This window comes from Salmo trutta, chromosome 24 (assembly GCF_901001165.1).
Source record: "Salmo trutta chromosome 24, fSalTru1.1, whole genome shotgun sequence".
NCBI lineage: Eukaryota > Metazoa > Chordata > Actinopteri > Salmoniformes > Salmonidae > Salmo > Salmo trutta.
Window position 1 is genome coordinate 16,828,825 of NC_042980.1, and position 19,272 is coordinate 16,848,096.

A 19,272-nucleotide genomic window follows, 5' to 3' on the forward strand; every position below is an offset into this window, starting at 1 on the left:
GTAACAGTGGACTACTACAGCAGATACTTCGAACTCGACAAGCTTCACAGTACCACATCTGCAGCTGTGATACACAAGCTAAAAGCAGCCTTTGCCAGGCATGGCATTGTAGAGACTTTAATATCTGACAATGGGCCCTGTTACAAATCAAATGAGTTTGAATCCTTCACAAAAGCATGGGAGTTCACACATGTCACCACAAGCCCACATTACCCTCAAAGTAATGGCCTTGCTGAAAAATCTGTGCAGATTGCTAAATCACTCATGGACAAAGCAAAAGCAGACAAGAGAGACCCCTACCTCAGTCTCCTTGAATACCGCAACACTCCAGTTGACAACTTCAAATCACCAGCCCAGCTGTTGATGAGCCGCAGACTTCGCTCAACCCTTCCCAGCACCAACCAGCAGCTGCAACCTGAGGTCGTCAGCTACAATGAAATGCATGGAAAACGTGCACAGAGACAACAACAACAAAAGCGATACTACGACAGGTCAGCTAGACCACTGCCACCACTGATCGACGGAGAGTCAGTTAGAATCCAAGAGCATGGCCTCTGGAAACCAGCAGTCGTCATCCAGCCAGCTGACACTGAACGTTCATATTACGTCCGCACAGCAGAAGGAGCAGTGTACCGCCGCAATCGTCGTCACTTACTGAACACAAAAGAACAACACACTGATGAGATGAACTGTTCCCCTGAAAGAGAACGTGATGGACTAAACACACACACAGCACAACATACACCATACTTACCTGCAACACCACAAGAGCTGTTGACTGACACAGAAGCATGCTCAACATCATATCGCACAAGGTCAGGAAGAGAGGTCAAGCCCAGAGCTGTCCTCGACCTGTGAAATGTCAAAGGGTGTAGGCGGATCGCTGCCCTAAAAGAGTTCCAGACTGTAAACTTGTTATTGAAAGTTCACTTGAAATGCTTTAGTATTGTATTTGTTTGAAATGTTAAGATGTCATTTCTACAGTGAAAGCTGAGTTGCTGAGAATCCCTTGTTCTAAAAGTAACAGTATGTTGGATCATTGTTTCAGAGTCTATGTTGATTCAGTTGGTGTATTATGCAATATAAATGGTTACTTACCTTGAGTTCAAACTACAGAGCATGTATTCAAAAGAAAAGCTTAGAATATGTAAACATTTGTATTTTGTTTTAAAAGAAGGGGGATGTAATATTCATATGTGAATACATACTGAATTATAATTGGATGCATTTTACCGCCGTATCCTACTGTTCAGTGATTGGTTAAGACCACCCAGACGGTTAGGGCATAGTCAGTTGATCGTGGTTGGAGATAGGCGAACATGTAGTTGTAGCTAGTTAATAAAGAGTTATGTTAAGAAACATCCTGTAGTTCTGCGTTTTATTATTTGTACAAAGCGTACAAAACAAGACAATTATGTTCTCCATTTAAGTGATAACGCCCGAGAAAACAGTGTTTGGGGGATATATTGGCATGGGTGTTGTTAGGCCCGACATAAATCTAGGGTTATTACCCAAACCGGCTGGTTGTTCATTTTATCAGTTCGGTTGCTAGAGACGCGATCCAGTCGTTCGTTCTAAATGTGCCATTGCCAGTTCTTATTGCTTGCTTGCTAGCTAGCCAACCACTACTAATTTACAGTCACGTCAGAAAGTGCAGCCAGAATAACAGAAAAGTAGCTCTTTTCTAGACATTTATTTGGATACATCCATAACAATGAGCTAATGAGGCGCGATTTCGCCTGGCATAGAAAATGTGCTCACTTGTCAGGACACTTTTCAGAGGAGCTAGCCAACCACACAGCTAACACAATCATTTCAAACCGAAGCTGGAAAGTCGAAAAACTAGCTGCACTTCGTTTCGTTTGACCTTCTTTCAATTGACATTTCTTTGTATATATCCATAAAAATTATGACAGCTCATTCATGATTTCAACTGGTTGAAAAACGCTGCCTGTCTGTCTCCATCCGACTCCCGACAGTCTGATGGAACAGAGTAAATAGGCATTTTAATCTCATAGATTTAGCTGGTGGCAATTTGTGGAATAGATGGAAACCGTCTGGAATGCGGTTTTAGCCAGTCAGCATTCAGGATTAGACCCACCCGTTGAATAAATGCACACCATTTCAAATGTATGACTGTTTCTATAAGAAAGACAACACTTCACTAGATAAAGTCTAGCCTCCTGCAGTTCTTACTCCCAAATCTTGCACAAAGCACATGTTCTGTAACCATAGATTATCCCATATTCATAAACGGAGACATGCAACATGCTGCATCAGCAGGAGAGCATTTTGTTTAAGACATTAAGCCATTGGAAACCTTTATAAATTCAGATGTGAAATCACGTCTTACATTTCCCCAAACGCAATGATATCCGCAGGGAATGCAGCTGCAATGGAAAAATTATCACTTTCAAAACCACAACTCTTAAAAATGTTTGAAATCTTTTTATCTTTCTTGTACAGTCTCCAAAGCTAGCAGAATCCACTGTAAAGAAAATAGAAAAAAGAGAGAATTCCTGACGAGGGGTTGGCAAACATAAAATAGCTTGCGTGCGAATATAATATTATGCACAGCTGATTGTAAGATTGGATTTCTCTGTTTTCCTTTGCCTTAATCCTTTCATTTAAGTAGAGCACTGGAGTTTTCTTTAGGGGTAGCTCGAGTTTCCTTCAAACAATCCATTTGCTCTGCTGGAGCAAATTAATCTTAGATAATCAAATGTGGGACATTTATTTCTGTAGTTCTTGGGATACTTTGGTGAAAATACTATAGCACATGTAGCCCCGTGTATCCATGCCCTGTGTATGTGTGATTGTTAACATACAGGAAGCCTGTACTGTCTGTTCCTTTGAGTGCACATCCCTCAATGTACACAAGTAAATGAGAAGGCAAATGAGAAGAAAACGCACATTGAAACTTCTAATGTCCTATAGTGACTCAGTGAATCAGGGGGGGTCTGTTTGTGAACAATGCCCACTCTCTCTCTCTATATATATATATGATTAATGACTAAGTAATAGTCAGAGTCTGCGCCAGGGCTTTTATGTGAGTTGTGCCTGCGGGCTGGGCCGGGCAGCATGGCCCTTGTAGGGTATGACTGACGTTGCTGTGTGCCAACCTGTGGCTGCAGGGGCATGGAAACCTCATCAAACCCAGCCGTCTCTGTCTCTCTGGTCTCTGCCTGCCACAGCGCAACAGCCCTGATCCCATCATTATAAAACCATACCAAGACTAATTCACTGATTGAGGATAGAAGTGGTTTCGGGGCAAGTTCAACTCATGCAGATCCAGAAAGAGGGATTTTGGATGGGCAGGGTGGGGTGGGGTTGAGAGGTGATAATGATGCCGTAATGCAAACCCATTGAGAATGGTGCAAAGAGGTTTTATTTATTGGCAGATACAGTACTTGTCTGTGAGTGATTGAAGTTTGGCATTCATCAATAGGACCAGGTTCTTTCAAGTCTGTTTATGGTTGTAACAGATATTATCTCATTTAATTTGTTTTAATGTCAATGGTAACATTTGCTTAGATTTTTTTATTTATTCAGGAACACCTTCAGTTACAGTTGATTTAACATCTGTGTATTTAAAGCGTTGGTGGTCTGTCTGTTTGTCAGAGCATTTAAGTTAGGGAATCTGTTGGGTGCCTAACTTTCCTCTAGCTCAGTCTAGATTTGTTTTAGCTCTAAGCACAGGTCATCACTAGTTATTACAGTCACAATGTCCTAAACCCAGCCTATTTCTAAAATGTATCATCTTAAAATTGTATTTTAAACTTAACCCTAACCTTAACCCTAACCGTAACCACACTGCTAACCTTATGCCTAACTCTAACTTTAAATTAAGACAAAAAAAGCAAATTTTGGTTTTCCTGAATTTTATACGATATAGGCACTTTTGGTGGCTGTACTATAGTGGCAGATAGCCTAGTGGGCCAGTAACTGGAAGGTCATTGGTTCAAATCCCAGAGACAGCTCGGACAACTGCTCCCCAGGCATTGATGACGTCGATAAAGGCAGCCCCCCGCACCTCTCTGATTCAGAGGGGTTAGGTAACATTTTGGTTGAATGCATTCAATTGAGCGACTGACTTGGTATCCCCTTTCCCTAGTGGAAATCCTAAACATGAGTCATGAGTCTTCTCATTGCACTGTTTACATAGGCCAGTGAGATGATTGTTATTCAGTCAACAGTGAAGAGATGCACCCTCCAGTGGCTAACAAGAGTATTTCACTTTAACAATGACCAAGTAACACAGTAGTAAGTTATTAGGAATATTTTTAATATTAAATTGAATTGTACATTTAAGAAACAAATGGTAACAAGTAAGTTGGTAATTATCAATACATTGCATACACTATACTTGGCTAAATACAAGTGAACGACACTAAAGTATATATTTAGGTGGAAATAAAGGCTTACAAAGAGAATACATGTCTAACAGATGTTGTAAGGCCACTAGACATAATAACAAAACATACAAATAAAGAAACATACAACCAACAAATGCAAAAATGTAAATATTAATAATATATTGATGCTGAACTCTGCAACTGCCTGATGTTGAAGACTGTTGAAGAGTGCGCTTAAAGAATAGCTATATGGCTCAGGGCTAATATACAGTATACTGTATAGTATACCCTTCCCTTTCTTTTATATAAGCTTTGATACGAGAAACTTTATCGACATTTCAAGGCAGGCACTTTGAAAGCTTGTATATCAGCTGGTTAAAGCAACAAGAACAATTACTAAATACAATTTAAAAGCCAAAGGTAAATGTGAATATACCCAATACATACAATAGCTCCTTTTACTATGTGTACTTTCCTCTGCCTTACTGAGCTGAGTGAGCTGAAATGGTGAGAGCAGTTTGACAGGAGAGGCCCTCTAGTTGGCCGGGTTTAGTTTCCTCCATATTCCTCTCATCTGTCTTGCCCTTTCATATGAGCAGAATGAGGAAGTAGGTCAAGGGAAATGAAAGGTGGGTGGCCATATTGATTTAGTCTCAGAGCCCTCTGAGGGAGACAAGAGATGAGTGATGACGGGAGACTTCAGTGTCAGGGGACATTTCAATTGGGAGGATCTGCCATGTTTCTGTCAATCATCGACTGACATGGAGTTCCATTTGTTGAATATGCTGAGTCATCATGGCAGCCTCGTGGGAAGTTCGACTTCTAGTCCCATGTCTGTAGTAACTGTGGTTACTATACTAGTCCTTATAGGACTTCTACGTCTCCTGTGTCTCCTATAGATGCAGCATTAGGGCCCGCATTCCTCCACAGTTTGTATTATGACCACAAGAAGTTAGTGTATGGCTTAGTGAAGTTTAGATAACACCAAAATAAAACAAAAGCAAAGAAAAACAAAAAAAGGGTTTACTACTATTGATATAACATTATCAACATACTGAATCAGAGTATTGTCAAACTGTAATGACATTTGGATACCAATAGCATTACAAGGGATATCATCTGAAAGCACATGCCTTGCATGGTTAGTCATACTGCCTACTCTGCAACCAATGCAGACATTTCGATGAAATACATCGTCTTTTCCTCAGAACGTCTATTAGTACATTTACATTTTAGTAATTTAGCAGACGCTCTTATCCAGAGCGACTTACAGTATTGAGTCCATACATTTTCATACTTTTTACACACTGGGAATCAACCCTTGGGAATCAAACCCACAACACTGGCGTTGCAAGTGCCATGCTCTACCAACTGAGCTACACGGGACACTTGTACACTGCTTCATTCACTCTCCAGAACAAGAAAACACAAACACACACGAACGCCTTTGCACACGCACACACGCTGTAAACATAGTCATATTCATCACAGTCATAAACACAAGTGCACTCACATCGTTTTACATAATATCTTTATATAAGAATATAGATTCAATTTCTGTATTTACACTCCATACAAAAATGTTTGTTATGACTTTATTTTTGTGAAAACTTGAATGGTGTCCTATCACCATCCGACTATAACGTAAGTGCACAAGAAACAAACGTAAAAAAAGAAATTAATACGGCTTGCTTCATTAGAATATCACTTTGGGAATTGGTCACGACCTTAAAAAGCCATGTAATGCTCCATTATAACGCAAGCAAAAATGCACTAGTGAGGATTCATACTTCATTCATATCATTGAAGGCAATTAAACAAACAAGTTGTGACAGAAACTGTTGTTACACAGTAATACAGTAATAAAAACAAAGACAAGGTATCAGCAAACAAAACAGAAGACAATGCAAAAATACAAAGAAAACCAGTTCAATTTCAAGTTGCTGCTTTTTGTTCCATTGCTGACAAAATTGACAAGGGGTAATTAAAGGAGTCCTTGTATTTACTGCAAACACTGATATAGGGAGATGGATGGTGTGTTTGACCACACATGATGAGGGGATGGCTTGTCTTCACAACACCCTCACTGAGACATCTCTTAAGGCAGAGGGTTGTCTATGAAAGCGTACAGACGGAAGGATGAATAGATTCATGGATGGCTTCCTCCTCTCTCTGTCCGCCATTTTTACCTCGTAAGGCAAAGTGACGCATGTTTAGAAGTTGCTATAGTTGGTTTGGTTGTGCTCTGTAAAGCACATGGATCCATTTACAAGGGGTGGTAAAGAGAATATTCCATTGCTGTCTATAACAGGGAGGCTTGGAATCTGTTGGGAGAAAAAGTATGACAAAAGATAGAATCAGATGTCTGGTTGTTTCATAAAGTTTCATATCATAAGAAATTACTTCATAACTATTTAGGGCCCTGAGTTTTCCTATCTGCGTGAAAACCAGTTCATTTCATTTGGTAAGGAAAAAAATCACTGCTCCATCCATAACAGTAGCAGCAGAGGACGAGAGGGGGCTTAGTTACCTGTGTCTGTCCGACTCCGCTGCATCCAGCCAGGTACTGCTGCATGGCCAGTAGGCCCTCAGGGGTGGTTATTTTGGCCACCAGAGGGCGAGACAGGGGGCTGGTGCTGGCGTTGTCCTGGATGACGGCTGACGTGCCCACCACCGGCTCACTGGGGTCCCACTGGAAGTAGCAAGAGCCCCGTGGAGGACTCTGGTCCTGGGGGTCCACCATCCTACTCTGGCATACAGACAATGTGGGGGCCAGCCTGGTGCCATCCACGTGGCTGTTTCCATTAGGGAGGGGGGGTGAGATGTTCTCAAACATGCAGCTACTGGATGGAGCAGGCTGGCCATTGGCCAATCCCCCCTGCTGGGTTCGGTGGTACAGTCTGTTGGGGTTCTGTGGCCAAAGGCCTGTGAGAGGGACCCTTTGTGTCTCTGTGGCTTGACTGTGACAGTCAGGGATTAATTTGTGTCCATTTGGCATTATTCCATTCTGTATGGTGCTGGCTGGGGGTGGCAGCTGCTGCTGGTTCTGGGGCCACTGCTGAACTCTCTGGATTTTGAGTGACTGAAATGGTGCACTGTTTCCCTGAAGGCAAGCAGTCGGAAGGGGATTAGATAGATTGAGATTGCTAGATTCAATCTGGGGTGAAACAAAGGCATTACTGGGAATCATGGATGCCCAGCCATCCACCAGACTAGGTGCTACATGGTTGGACTGTGGAACAGAGATCTGCTGTGGTCCGTTTGGTGCCATTGTAGCTGGCACGCCATTATGAGTGAAAAACTGTGGAGGTGACTGGTTAGAGTGGACCCGGCCAGTGATACCCGGAGGGCTTCCCATGTGGTTGTTTGGTCCCTGAGCACAGGATCCAGCCATGTTGGTGCCAAACGTAACAGCCCCGTTCTGGCCTGAGCTGTGTGGGATACTGAGCTCGGGGAGCTCCAGAGAGGGGGTGAAGATGTCGTTGAGCTGTAGCTGCTGCAGGGTGGGGATGTTCAGGTCCATCTGAGGGATCTGGGGGCCAAAGTGGGAGAGCCTCTGGGTGCTGTTGAACACCTGGTGTGGTCCTGCCTGGTTCTGTCCTGCCAAACCATCTGGTCCATTGCCTGTTACCTGACCAATTTGACCGTTCACTGGGGAGCAATTATGGATAAAGCTGCGACTGTCAAGCAACCCGGGCTTGCACTGTCCGACACCTGTAGGGCTGACCATTCCTGTGAATGGTCCATCCTGGTTGTTGTTGTTAAACATCTCTGTGAACAGGTTTAGGTTAGGGTTGTTGTTGACCATAATGGAACAGTTGGGCTGGTTACTGCTCCCCTGGCTGCTCTCCTTGAACAAGGCTTCCTCCACGTAAGAGAAGATGTCGTTTGTCATGATGTCATCCAGCTCCGGGGAGGTATTCCCGCCACCAGTCCCGTTGGATTCCTGGCTCAGCCTGAGGAGGGCACTCTCCCATTCCATCAGCTCGGCCGCGTCCACGTCCAGCCCCTGCAGCGCCTCACACAGGTCCCCATCTCGTGCCATCTTCTGCAGGGCGTCTATCATGGCCACCACCGCCCCCTTCTGCTTCACCTCACTGGGGCCGTCACCATCATCATCCCCGTCGGGCCCCTGGGGCTCCATGCTACTCTGCCAGGAGTTACAGGCCACATTGGTGAGCGCTCGGCTGTCCATGAATGCCTGGTCTATGGGTAGCTGAGGCTCCTGGGGCTGGGTGTAGACGGACTCGTCCTGCGTCAGTAAGGAGCCCAGCAGAGACTGGGGGTCCAGGGACTCCACCTTGCGGATTTTTGGGGAGTTGGTTTGGAATTCAGTGGCATCCAGAGTGGGGCCGGTCTCGTACAGCAGGGCCTCCCCGGTGGTGAAGCTGAATGGCAGCTGCATCTTCCTCTGGCGTAAATGCTCCTCTCCCTCGGAATTACTGTATCATATGTGTGAATGAATGAATATGCAATCATATATTTTGAGAAACAATAAAAAATGATGATACAGACAGATACTGATAACTCACAGCAAAGCTCTCTGGCGTGCGATGATGAAGTCAGGCCTTCCTCCTTTGTAGATGAGCCTGGCATTGGCCTGGACCCAGACCCAGCACCCGGTCTTCTGAAGTAGTCTGAATGTTGTCAGACCACTCTCTCCTGTCTTAATCACTGAGAAAAGAAGATTCATAGCATTAGACAAAGCTGCAAAAAAATATTGATCAAACGAATAAAGGGTTATTATACAGTTGAAGTCGGAAGTTTACATACACTTAGGTTGGAGTCCTTAAAACTAGGTTTTCAACCACTCCAAAATGTTCTTGTTAACAAACTATAGTTTTGGCAAATCTACTGTGTGCATGACAAGTGTAGATTTGTTTACAGACGGATTATTTCACTTATAATTCACTGTATCACAATTCCAGTGGGTCAGAAGTTTACATACACTAAGTTGACTGTGCCTTTAAACAGCTTGGAAAATTCCAGAAAATGATGTCATGGCTTTAGAAGCTTCTGATTGACTAATTGACATCATTTGAGTCAATTGGTTGTGCACCTGTGGATGTATTTCAAGGCCTACCTTCAAACTCATTGCCTCTTTGCTTGACATCATGGGAAAATTAAAATAAATCAGCCAAGACCTCAGAAAAATAATTGTAGACCTCCACAAGTCTGGTTCATCCTTGGGAGCAATTTCCAAACGCCTGAAGGTACCACGTTCATCTGTACAAACAATAGTACGCAAGCATAAACACCATGGGACCATGCAGCCGTCATACCGCTCAGGAAGGAGACGCGTTCTGTCTCCTAGAGATTAATGTATTTTGGTGCGAAAAGTGCAAATCAATCCCAGAACAACAGCAAAGGACCTTGTGAAGATGCTGGAGGAAACGGGTACAAAATGATCTATATCCACAGGAAAACGAGACCTATATCGACTTAACCTGAAAGGCCGCTCAGCAAGGAAGAAGCCACTGCTCCAAAACCACCATAAAAAAAGCCAGACTACGGTTTGCAACTGTACATGGGGACAAAGATCATACTTTTTGGAGAAATGTCCTCTGGTCTGATGAAACAAAAATAGAACTGTTTGGCCATAATGACCATCGTTATGTTTGGAGGAAAAAGCGGGAGGCTTGCAAGTCAAAGAACACCATCCGAACCCTGAAGCACGGGGGTGGCAGCATCATGTTGTGGGGGTGCTTTGCTACAAGAGGGACTGGTGCACTTCACAAAATAGATGGCATCATGAGGGCAGAAAATGTGAATATATTGAAGCAACATCTCAAGACATCAGCCGGGAAGTTAAAGCTTGGTCGCAAATGGGTCTTCCAAATGGACAATGACCCCAAGCATACTTCCAAAGTTGTGGCAAAATGGCTTAAGGACAACAAAGTCAAGGTATTGGAGTGGCCATCACAAAGCCCTGACCTCAATCCTATAGAAAATCTGTGGCAGAACTGAAAAAGCATGTGCGAGCAAGGAAGCATACAAACCTGACTGAGTTACACCAGCTCTGTCAGGAGGAATGGGCCAAAATTCACCCAACTTATTGTGGGAAGCTTGTGGAAGGCTACCTGCAACGTTTGACCCAAGTTAAACAATTTAAAGGCTATGCTACCAAATACTAATTGAGTGTATGTAAACTTCTGACCCACTGGGAATGTGATGAAAGAAATAAAAGATGAAATGAATCATTCTCTCTACTATTATTCAAACATTTAACATTCTTAAAATATAGTATTGATCCTAACTGACCTAGGATTTTACTAGGATTAAATGTCAGGAATTGTGAAAAACTAAGTGAAAATGTATTTGGCTAAGGTGTATGTAAACTTCCGACTTCAACTGTAAATGATGAAGAAAACCTACTTCTGACATGGTTGTCTGCGCAGTACATCATATCAGCTGCATGGATGAACTGATAACCAGAGCCTCTCATACACAACTCCATCTCTGAGTAGCCCAGGACAACCTTCCCCCTGTAGAGAGATGACAAGACAGGACACACCATATGAGCATTAGTGGAAAGTACAGCACATAACACATGTTCACCTGTGAAGTCATCCCTCAAACATGTTGAATATATAAGTGAAATTGTGACACATTTAAAAAAAAGTCATACATTTGATCAAGGCACAGGTTAAATACTACCATACGTCTTTCCTAAATGTAGGCCAAGGCTTCCAACTTTTTGGGACGCAGTAAGAATTAGTTTCAGGCCTTTAGAGTCACCTGGCATCAACACCCATGGGGGTGAAGTCGAGCTTGTGTTTGGTCTGGAAGAAGATTGTCTTCGTTCTGATCTCCAAAATGGACGGGTTCTGGACAGCGGTGGCGATGGTGAAAAGACCCAGGTTGGGCTGGCTGCGTGTCCCGTCATCCCCCAGCATGCTCTGGGCATGGAGGAACTTGAGACGCCCCTGGAAGTTCAGAGCCTGAATATGAGGAGAACAAAGGGATGTTAGACTCAGAAACTTGGCTAGTGACTATAAACATTTTAGCCAAACTTTGCCAAGATCCACCACTCACTTTATACTGTCAGATTAATCAACGGTGCTGATATGTGTTATTATCAGGGTATCAAAGGGAGGGTATATTACTGGAAACTTTCAAAGCTTACCAGTGAACTACCAGAATTTTGGTAACTTTCAAGGATTTTATGTAACCCATCATAAGACATCTAGTGGCCCTTTTGGGTACTTCAGATTATCACTAGTTTCTGTAAGTATGTCTGGCCCTCTCTATCTGGCCTTATCACATGTCAAATATATAAAGAAATTCAATAAGATTATTTACACAAAAAAATAGAATAACAAAGCTGGAAAGCATTATCCTAAATATAAACCATCAACTTATAGTGAATAACATTGGTGTTTTTAATGTGAGGCTTTCAGCATGATATATCGTTCATCTTTTTTTTTTACAGACTTATTTATTTATTTATTTTACTACAGTACCAGTTTGGACACACACACACTCATTTAAGGGTTTTTCTTTATTTTTATTATTATTCTACATTGTGGAATTTTACATTTGAGATTCTTCAAAGTAGACAGCTTTGCACACTCTTGACATTCTATCAACCAGCTTCATGGGGTAGTCACGTGGAATGCATTTCAATTAACAGGTGTGCCTTGTTAAAAGTCAATTTGTGGAATTTCTTTCCTTCTTAATGCGTTTGAGCCAATCAGTTGTGTTGTGACAAGGTAGGAGTATTATACAGAAGATAGCCCTGTTTGGTAAAAGACCAAGTCCATATTATGGCAAGAACAGCTCAAATAAGCAAAGAGAAACGACAGTCCATCATTACTTTAAGACATGAAGGTCAGTCAATCCGGAACATTTCAAGAACTTTGAAAGTTTCTTCAAGTGCAGTCGCAAAAACCATCAAGCACTATGATGAAACTGTCTCTCATGAGGCCTGCCACAGGAAAGGAAGACCCAGAGTTACCTCTGCTGCTCAACTGTTCAGAGGGGACTGCGTGACTCAGGCCTTTATGGTCGAATTGCTGCAAAGAAACCACTACTAAAGGACACCAATAACAAGAAGACGCTTGCTTGGGCCAAGAAACACGAGCAATGGACATTAGACCAGTGAGATTTTTGGTTCAAACCGCCATGTCTTTGTGAGAAGCAGAGTAGGTGAACGGATGATCTCTGCATGTGTGGTTCCCACTGTGAAGCACGGAGGAGTGATGTGATGGTGTGGGGGTGCTTTGCTGGTGACACTGTCTGTGATTTATTTGGAATTCAAGGCACACTTAACCAGCATGGCTACCACAGCATTCTGCAGCGATACGCCATGCCATCTGGTTTGTGATTAGTGGGACTATCATTTGTTTTCAACAGGACAATGACCCAACACACCTCCAGGCTGTGTAAGAAGGAGAGTGATGGAGTGCTGCATCAGATGACCTGGCCTCCACAATCACCCGACCTCAACCCAACTGAGATGGTTTAGGATGAGTTGGACCGCTGAGTGAAGGAAAAGCAGCCAACAAGTGCTCAGCATATGTGGGAACTCTGTCAAGACTGTTGGAAAAGCATTCCAGGTGAAGCTGGTTGAGAGAATGCCAAGAGTGTGCAAAGCTGTCAAGGCAAAGGGTGGCTACTTTGAAGAATCTAAAATCTAAAATATTTTAATTTGTTTAACACTTTTTTCATTACTACATGATTCCATATGTGTTATTTAATAGTTTTGATGTCTTCACTACTATTCTACAATGTACTGTATGTCAATATGTATTTGTTTTCAATATGTGGTGAAAAAGTAAATCATTGTACGATTTGCAGAGATAATTGAAAATAATGCCATTGTCGATTATATACTTTTTTCATTAATTAGGCTATATTCTCTTAAACCATATGGTCTTTCTACTAGAAACCCATGGACAATATGGACACAGATATAAAAAAATATATATTATATATGAAAACGTTTTTTATTTTACCTTTATTTATCTAGGCAAGTCAGTTAAGAACAAATTCTTATTCTCAATGACGGCCTAGGAACAGTGGGTTAACTGCCTTGTTCAGGGGCAGAACGACAGATTTTTACCTTGTCAGCTCGGGGATTCAATCTCGCAACATTTCGGTTACTAGTCCAACGCTCTAACCACTAGGCTGCCTGCCGCCCCAAAGTTATTCAAAGTTATTCAAGTATAAATTACCAAAGTTACAATAGATTGCCATAGAGTTTCTGTTAATTACCAAAATTACTGAAGATTCTACTAACTTTGGTAAATTATCGGTAGCTTTGCAACCCTAGTTCTTATGACACAATAAAGTGTATGAAGTACTTTCTGGTGATAATACAAAGTGGATTTTTTCTCTACAGCCCTATAGATGAGTGACTCACCAGGAAGCCAGAAGAGTTGTCCAGGAGGCAGCGGAAGCGACACACAAAGTTCCTCTCCAGGAAGGAGGAGTTCTCTGGGGGGAGCTGCTCAGGGTTATAGGTCACAATGTTCCTGGTGATGTCACTGCTGCTTGCCATGCCTGAACATAAAAACAGGGTGAAAGATCGTATAATGAGAGTTTATCATCAAAAACATGGGGCAAAACTTAACTTGAAATATACACACCTAGCTTGAACAGGCTCCCATTGACATCAATCGATGACTTACACAAGAATTCACTGAAAAAACTACCCAAACTGTCCACAAACCATTCCCTCCAGATCACTCACCGTCTCCTCCCTGCTCTGGGTCAAAGGGCTTGGGTTTGAGGGCAAAGTGAAGCTGTCGTCTGAACATTGCTCTGTCGTCTGTGTGGATCAGCTCAAACACACTCTGGTGGACCACATCTGACTACAGACAGACAAAGAGAGAGGGCAAACTCAATGATTGTACTCTATCAAAGTTAAAAGACAATTCCACCCCAAAACTATCTTTTGGTATTTGTTTAATTAGTCCATTGTTGATATAGTCCCAAAACGTTTTGCATGTCAGCAATCAAGTTATGAATTTGTATACCAATTGTATAAAACATTAGGAACATCTGCTGTTTCCTTGACATAGGCTGACCAGGTGAATCTAGGTGAAAGCTATGATCCCTTGTTGATGTCACCTGTTATATCCACTTCAATCCGTGTAGATGAAGAGGAGGAGACAGGTTAAAGAAGGATTTTTAAGCCTTAAAACAATTGAGAAATGGATTGTGTATGTGTGCCATTCAGATGGGGAATGGGCAAGACAAAATACTTAAGTGCCTTAAAACAGGGTATGGTAGTAGGTGCCTGGTGTACCGGTTTGAGTATGTCAAGAACTGCCACACTGCTGGGTTTTTCATGCTCAACAGTTTCCTGTGTGTATCAAGAATGGTCCACCACCCAAAGGACATCCAGGCAACTTGACACAACTGTAGGAAGCATTGGAGTCAACATGGGCCAGCATCCCTGTGGAATGCTTTGGACACCTTGTACAGTCCATGCCTCGAAGAATTGAGGCTGTTCTGAGGGCTGAAGTGGGTGCCACTCAATATTAGGAAGGTGTTCCTAATGTTTTGTTCCTAAGGTTATATATCTTGAAAACTTGATTGCTGACATGCAAAATATTTTGGGACTATATCAACAATGGACTATTGAAACAAATACCAAAATATAGTTTTTGGATGGTTTTCCTTTAAGTCTAGTTTATGACAATGGCTGTAGCCTCGATTATTATGGTAGACACATACTAATAATGGTGTCTACAGGCCATATCAGGGTTACTTCATGACATGTGTACTTTACAAGTAGTTTGGCCTCCACTGGAATGGACAACTAATAGGAGCCTTTAGAAGGACCTAAAATAGGAAATGCAACTGTGCTGCCCACCACTGAGAAACTATAACGGCAATGTAATGGAGCTCAGCTTATGTCTGTTATTAAGCAAACAAACCCTGAAGCCACAAGACTAAAGTGGGTCCTGGACACTGTTTGTTTCTGGTTTCATCGGATTCACTTATAATTTAGAATTCTGGCGCTCTCTTCAGAACAAGAGGAACAATGTGGTTTGTGGTCAAAGCCATAGTGGACTCTTGGAACCAACAGAGTAACATCACATGGCAGATGGCACTGATATACAGGTAACTGTCAAAATAAAGGAAACACCAACATAAAGTGTCTTAATAGGGCGTTGGGCCACCACGAGCCGACAGAATGGGTTTAATCTGCCTTGGCATAGATTCTAAAAGTGTCTGGAACTCTATTGGAGGTATGCAACACCATTCTTCCACAAGAAATTCCCTCATTTGTTTTATTTATGGTGGTAGAAAACGTGGTCTCAGGTGCCGCTCCAGAATCTCCCATAAGTGTTCAATTGGGTTGAGATCTGGTGATTGAGACACACACACACACACACACACACACACACACACACACACACACACACACACACACACACACACACACACACATCCTTTAAGCTCCCTATGCTCCTTTGAAACCCCTTTTTCAAACTCACTGAGATCTCTTCTAGCCATGGTAGCCAAAATAATGGGAAACTGGGCATGTTTATACGTGACCCTAAGCATGATGGTATGTTTTAATTGCTTAATTAACTCACCTGTGTGGAAGCATCTGCTTTCAATATACTTTGTATCTCTCAATAGTCAAGTATTTCCTTGATTTTGGCAGTGACCTGTATTTTCCCTTGGTCAAATTTAATTAACTGAAACAATGCATTTCTACTGAAAACCAACGCGAAAGGCTTCGTGCGAACTGTAACTCTAAATATAATCCAACTACTATAAAGACTGTTTGTCTTCTAATTTGTGGCAGAAGTAAGCTCTGTGTGTGTGTTTGTGTGCTAAACTCCAAAGGCTTGTATTAATACTGGCATCCCTCTCAGTGGGGCATCATAGTTACCTGTCAACACTGAATAGACTCTATACTATATAACTGTAACGAAAGAGGGGATAACGCATAACTATATTGGATGAGGAGGTCAATAACTGTCAAGCTAGTATGATTATTCAAGCAAACTACACTGCTCAAAAAAATTAAGGGAACACTTAAACAACACAATGTAACTCTAAGTCAATCACACTTCTGTGAAATCAAACTGTCCACTTAGGAAGCAACACTGATTGACAATAAATTTCACATGCTGTTGTGCAAATGGAATAAACAACAGGTGGAAATTATAGGCAATTAGCAAGACACCCCCAATAAAGGAGTGGTTCTGCAGGTGGGGACCACAGACCACTTCTCAGTTCCTATGCTTCCTGGCTGATGTTTTGGTCACTTTTGAATGCTGGCGGTGCTTTCACTCTAGTGGTAGCATGAGACGGAGTCTACAACCCACACAAGTGGCTCAGGTAGTGCAGCTCATCCAGGATGGCACATCAATGCGAGCTGTGGCAAGAAGGTTTGCTGTGTCTGTCAGCGTAGTGTCCAGAGCATGAAGGCGCTACCAGGAGACAGGCCAGTACATCAGGAGACGTGGAGGAGGCCGTAGGAGGGCAACAACCCAGCAGCAGGACCGCTACCTCCGCCTTTGTGCAAGGAGGAGCAGGAGAAGCACTGCCAGAGCCCTGCAAAATTACCTCCAGCAGGCCACAAATGTGCATGTGTCTGCTCAAATGGTCAGAAACAGACTCCATGAGGGTGGTATGAGGGCCCGACGTCCACAGGTGGGGGTTGTGCTTACAGCCCAACACCGTGCAGGACGTTTGGCATTTGCCAGAGAACACCAAGATTGGCAAATTCGCCACTGGCGCCCTGTGCTCTTCACAGATGAAAGCAGGTTCACACTGAGCACATGTGACAGACGTGACAGAGTCTGGAGACGCCGTGGAGAACGTTCTGCTGCCTGCAACATCCTCCAGCATGACCGGTTTGGCGGTGGGTCAGTCATGGTGTGGGGTGGCATTTCTTTGGGGGGCCGCACAGCCCTCCATGTGCTCGCCAGAGGTAGCCTGACTGCCATTAGGTACCGAGATGAGATCCTCAGACCCCTTGTGAGACCATATGCTGGTGCGGTTGGCCCTGGGTTCCTCCTAATGCAAGACAATGCTAGACCTCATGTGGCTGGAGTGTGTCAGCAGTTCCTGCAAGAGGAAGGCATTGATGCTATGGACTGGCCCGCCCGTTCCCCAGACCTGAATCCAATTGAGCACATCTGGGACATCATGTCTCGCTCCATCCACCAACGCCACGTTGCACCACAGACTGTCCAGGAGTTGGCGGATGCTTTAGTCCAGGTCTGGGAGGAGATCCCTCAGGAGACCATCCACCACCTCATCAGGAGCATGCCCAGGCGTTGTAGGGAGGTCATACAGGCACGTGGAGGCCACACACACTACTGAGCCTCATTTTGACTTGTTTTAAGGACATTACATCAAAGTTGGATCAGCCTGTAGTGTGGTTTTCCACTTTAATTTTGAGTGTGACTCCAAATCCAGACCTCCATGGGTTGATAAATTGGATTTCCATTGATTATTTTTGTGTGATTTTGTTGTCAGCACATTCAACTATGTAAAAAAAAGTATTTAATAAGATTATTTATTTCATTCAGATCTAGGATGTGTTGTTTAAGTGTTCCCTTTATTTTTTTGAGCAGTATATTTTCAGCGCACAACAGGATGCAATCATAGCTGTCATAACTGTAGTTTATAAGAAAGCATCATCTTTGATCTATTTTCGTTTGAAAGACATCCTTGCCCTGTCTCTACTGTATGTACAGTATGCTCAGTTGCAAGTTACTATAACATAGGCCATAGGGTTCGCCACATATGTTTGAGAATGTATGCCTCAGTACTGAGTTGTAAGTCTGTAATCTTACTATATGGATGCGGCAGCAATGACAAAGGATCAAAGCATTACCCCAGCTATACGTCACGTTCTTGTGGGCTTCGCGGAAAAGTATAGATGCAGTAGAAATAATGACAGAAGGCATGGCTAACACAAAGCACATGTGCTACAATAGATCATATAGCTCAGTATGGAGTAGAAGTAGGCTAGTACATCCACAACAATGGGATTTCTCTTCGTCTGTGGGAAAGAATGTCATGATCATGGTTATATAAGGAATTCTCAAACTATCATTTCCAAGAGAAAGGCAAAGCGCAACTGCAAATTTGCTACAAGACGCTTCCTTCAACACCTGCTTATTTTGGTTAGTTAACAGGTGGTTGAGTTGCACATTCGCTTTCCTTGATGATAAATGGAAATCTGGATTGTTACCAAGTTATGCAGTGGACCGTAGCTCTCCAGCAAAGATGGTGCATTGCCTTGCTCACATTGATTAACAACAAATGTTGCCTTTGGTTCTCTGTCTCTTAGAAGATTAATTCTCAAAGGGATTCAACTATCCAGAGCAGAGATTGAACAAAAGCCCACTTTATCCCCCTAATTCCTAAATGTAATCTGTTTCCTTCATTCAAATGTCTTGCCTTTGTATTTCAATATCAATCTTCACGACACCCGATCATTATTTTGTACAAAGACGGAAAGTGGTGAGGTTATGCAGTGATGAGGAGCAAGGTTTACATATGTGATGTTGCAGTTGTGTTATGCTACAGATGTTGGAGTTGTTACCTGATGGAAGCCCAGGTAGTCTTGGATAGTAGGAGAGGCATAGAACACATGTCCTTCAGCTGTGACCACCAGCACAAAGCCATTCAGAGCCTGCAAGAATAAAATCCAGTGTTAAAACAGTAACACACTCACTTATATACACACTCTCACACATACGCAAACACGGAGCACGCACGCATATACAAACAAAGCACGCACGCACGCACATACACATTGATAATCCTCTCACTTTCACTATAGTCGAGATACATCCACAAACACATCAATTAGAGTGTTTCATTGAAGAGGACATTTTGTTTATCTGGGGTATTATAATCTGGCAACCTGTTAACTTGCTATCAGTTTGCCGACAACTGCCTCTGATGCTCTGCCTTCACAGATCCCTCAGCA

General features: G+C 42.9%; 1 protein-coding gene across 1 annotated transcript in view; it reads right to left on the minus strand.

Annotated features, from left to right (window-relative positions):
* Window positions 1-4,264: 4,264 nt before the first annotated feature.
* Window positions 4,265-19,272, minus strand: part of LOC115160829 (aryl hydrocarbon receptor) — a 49,044-nt gene continuing 34,036 nt past the window's right edge. The window contains exons 4-11 of the mRNA XM_029711294.1: window positions 18,883-18,972; window positions 14,050-14,170; window positions 13,720-13,859; window positions 11,094-11,296; window positions 10,731-10,840; window positions 8,888-9,029; window positions 6,886-8,797; window positions 4,265-6,679 (exon numbers count right to left, since the gene is read on the minus strand). Of these exons, the coding sequence (XP_029567154.1) occupies window positions 6,569-6,679; window positions 6,886-8,797; window positions 8,888-9,029; window positions 10,731-10,840; window positions 11,094-11,296; window positions 13,720-13,859; window positions 14,050-14,170; window positions 18,883-18,972 (2,829 nt within the window). The 3' untranslated portion in view covers window positions 4,265-6,568. The remainder of the gene's footprint in view (window positions 6,680-6,885; window positions 8,798-8,887; window positions 9,030-10,730; window positions 10,841-11,093; window positions 11,297-13,719; window positions 13,860-14,049; window positions 14,171-18,882; window positions 18,973-19,272) is intronic.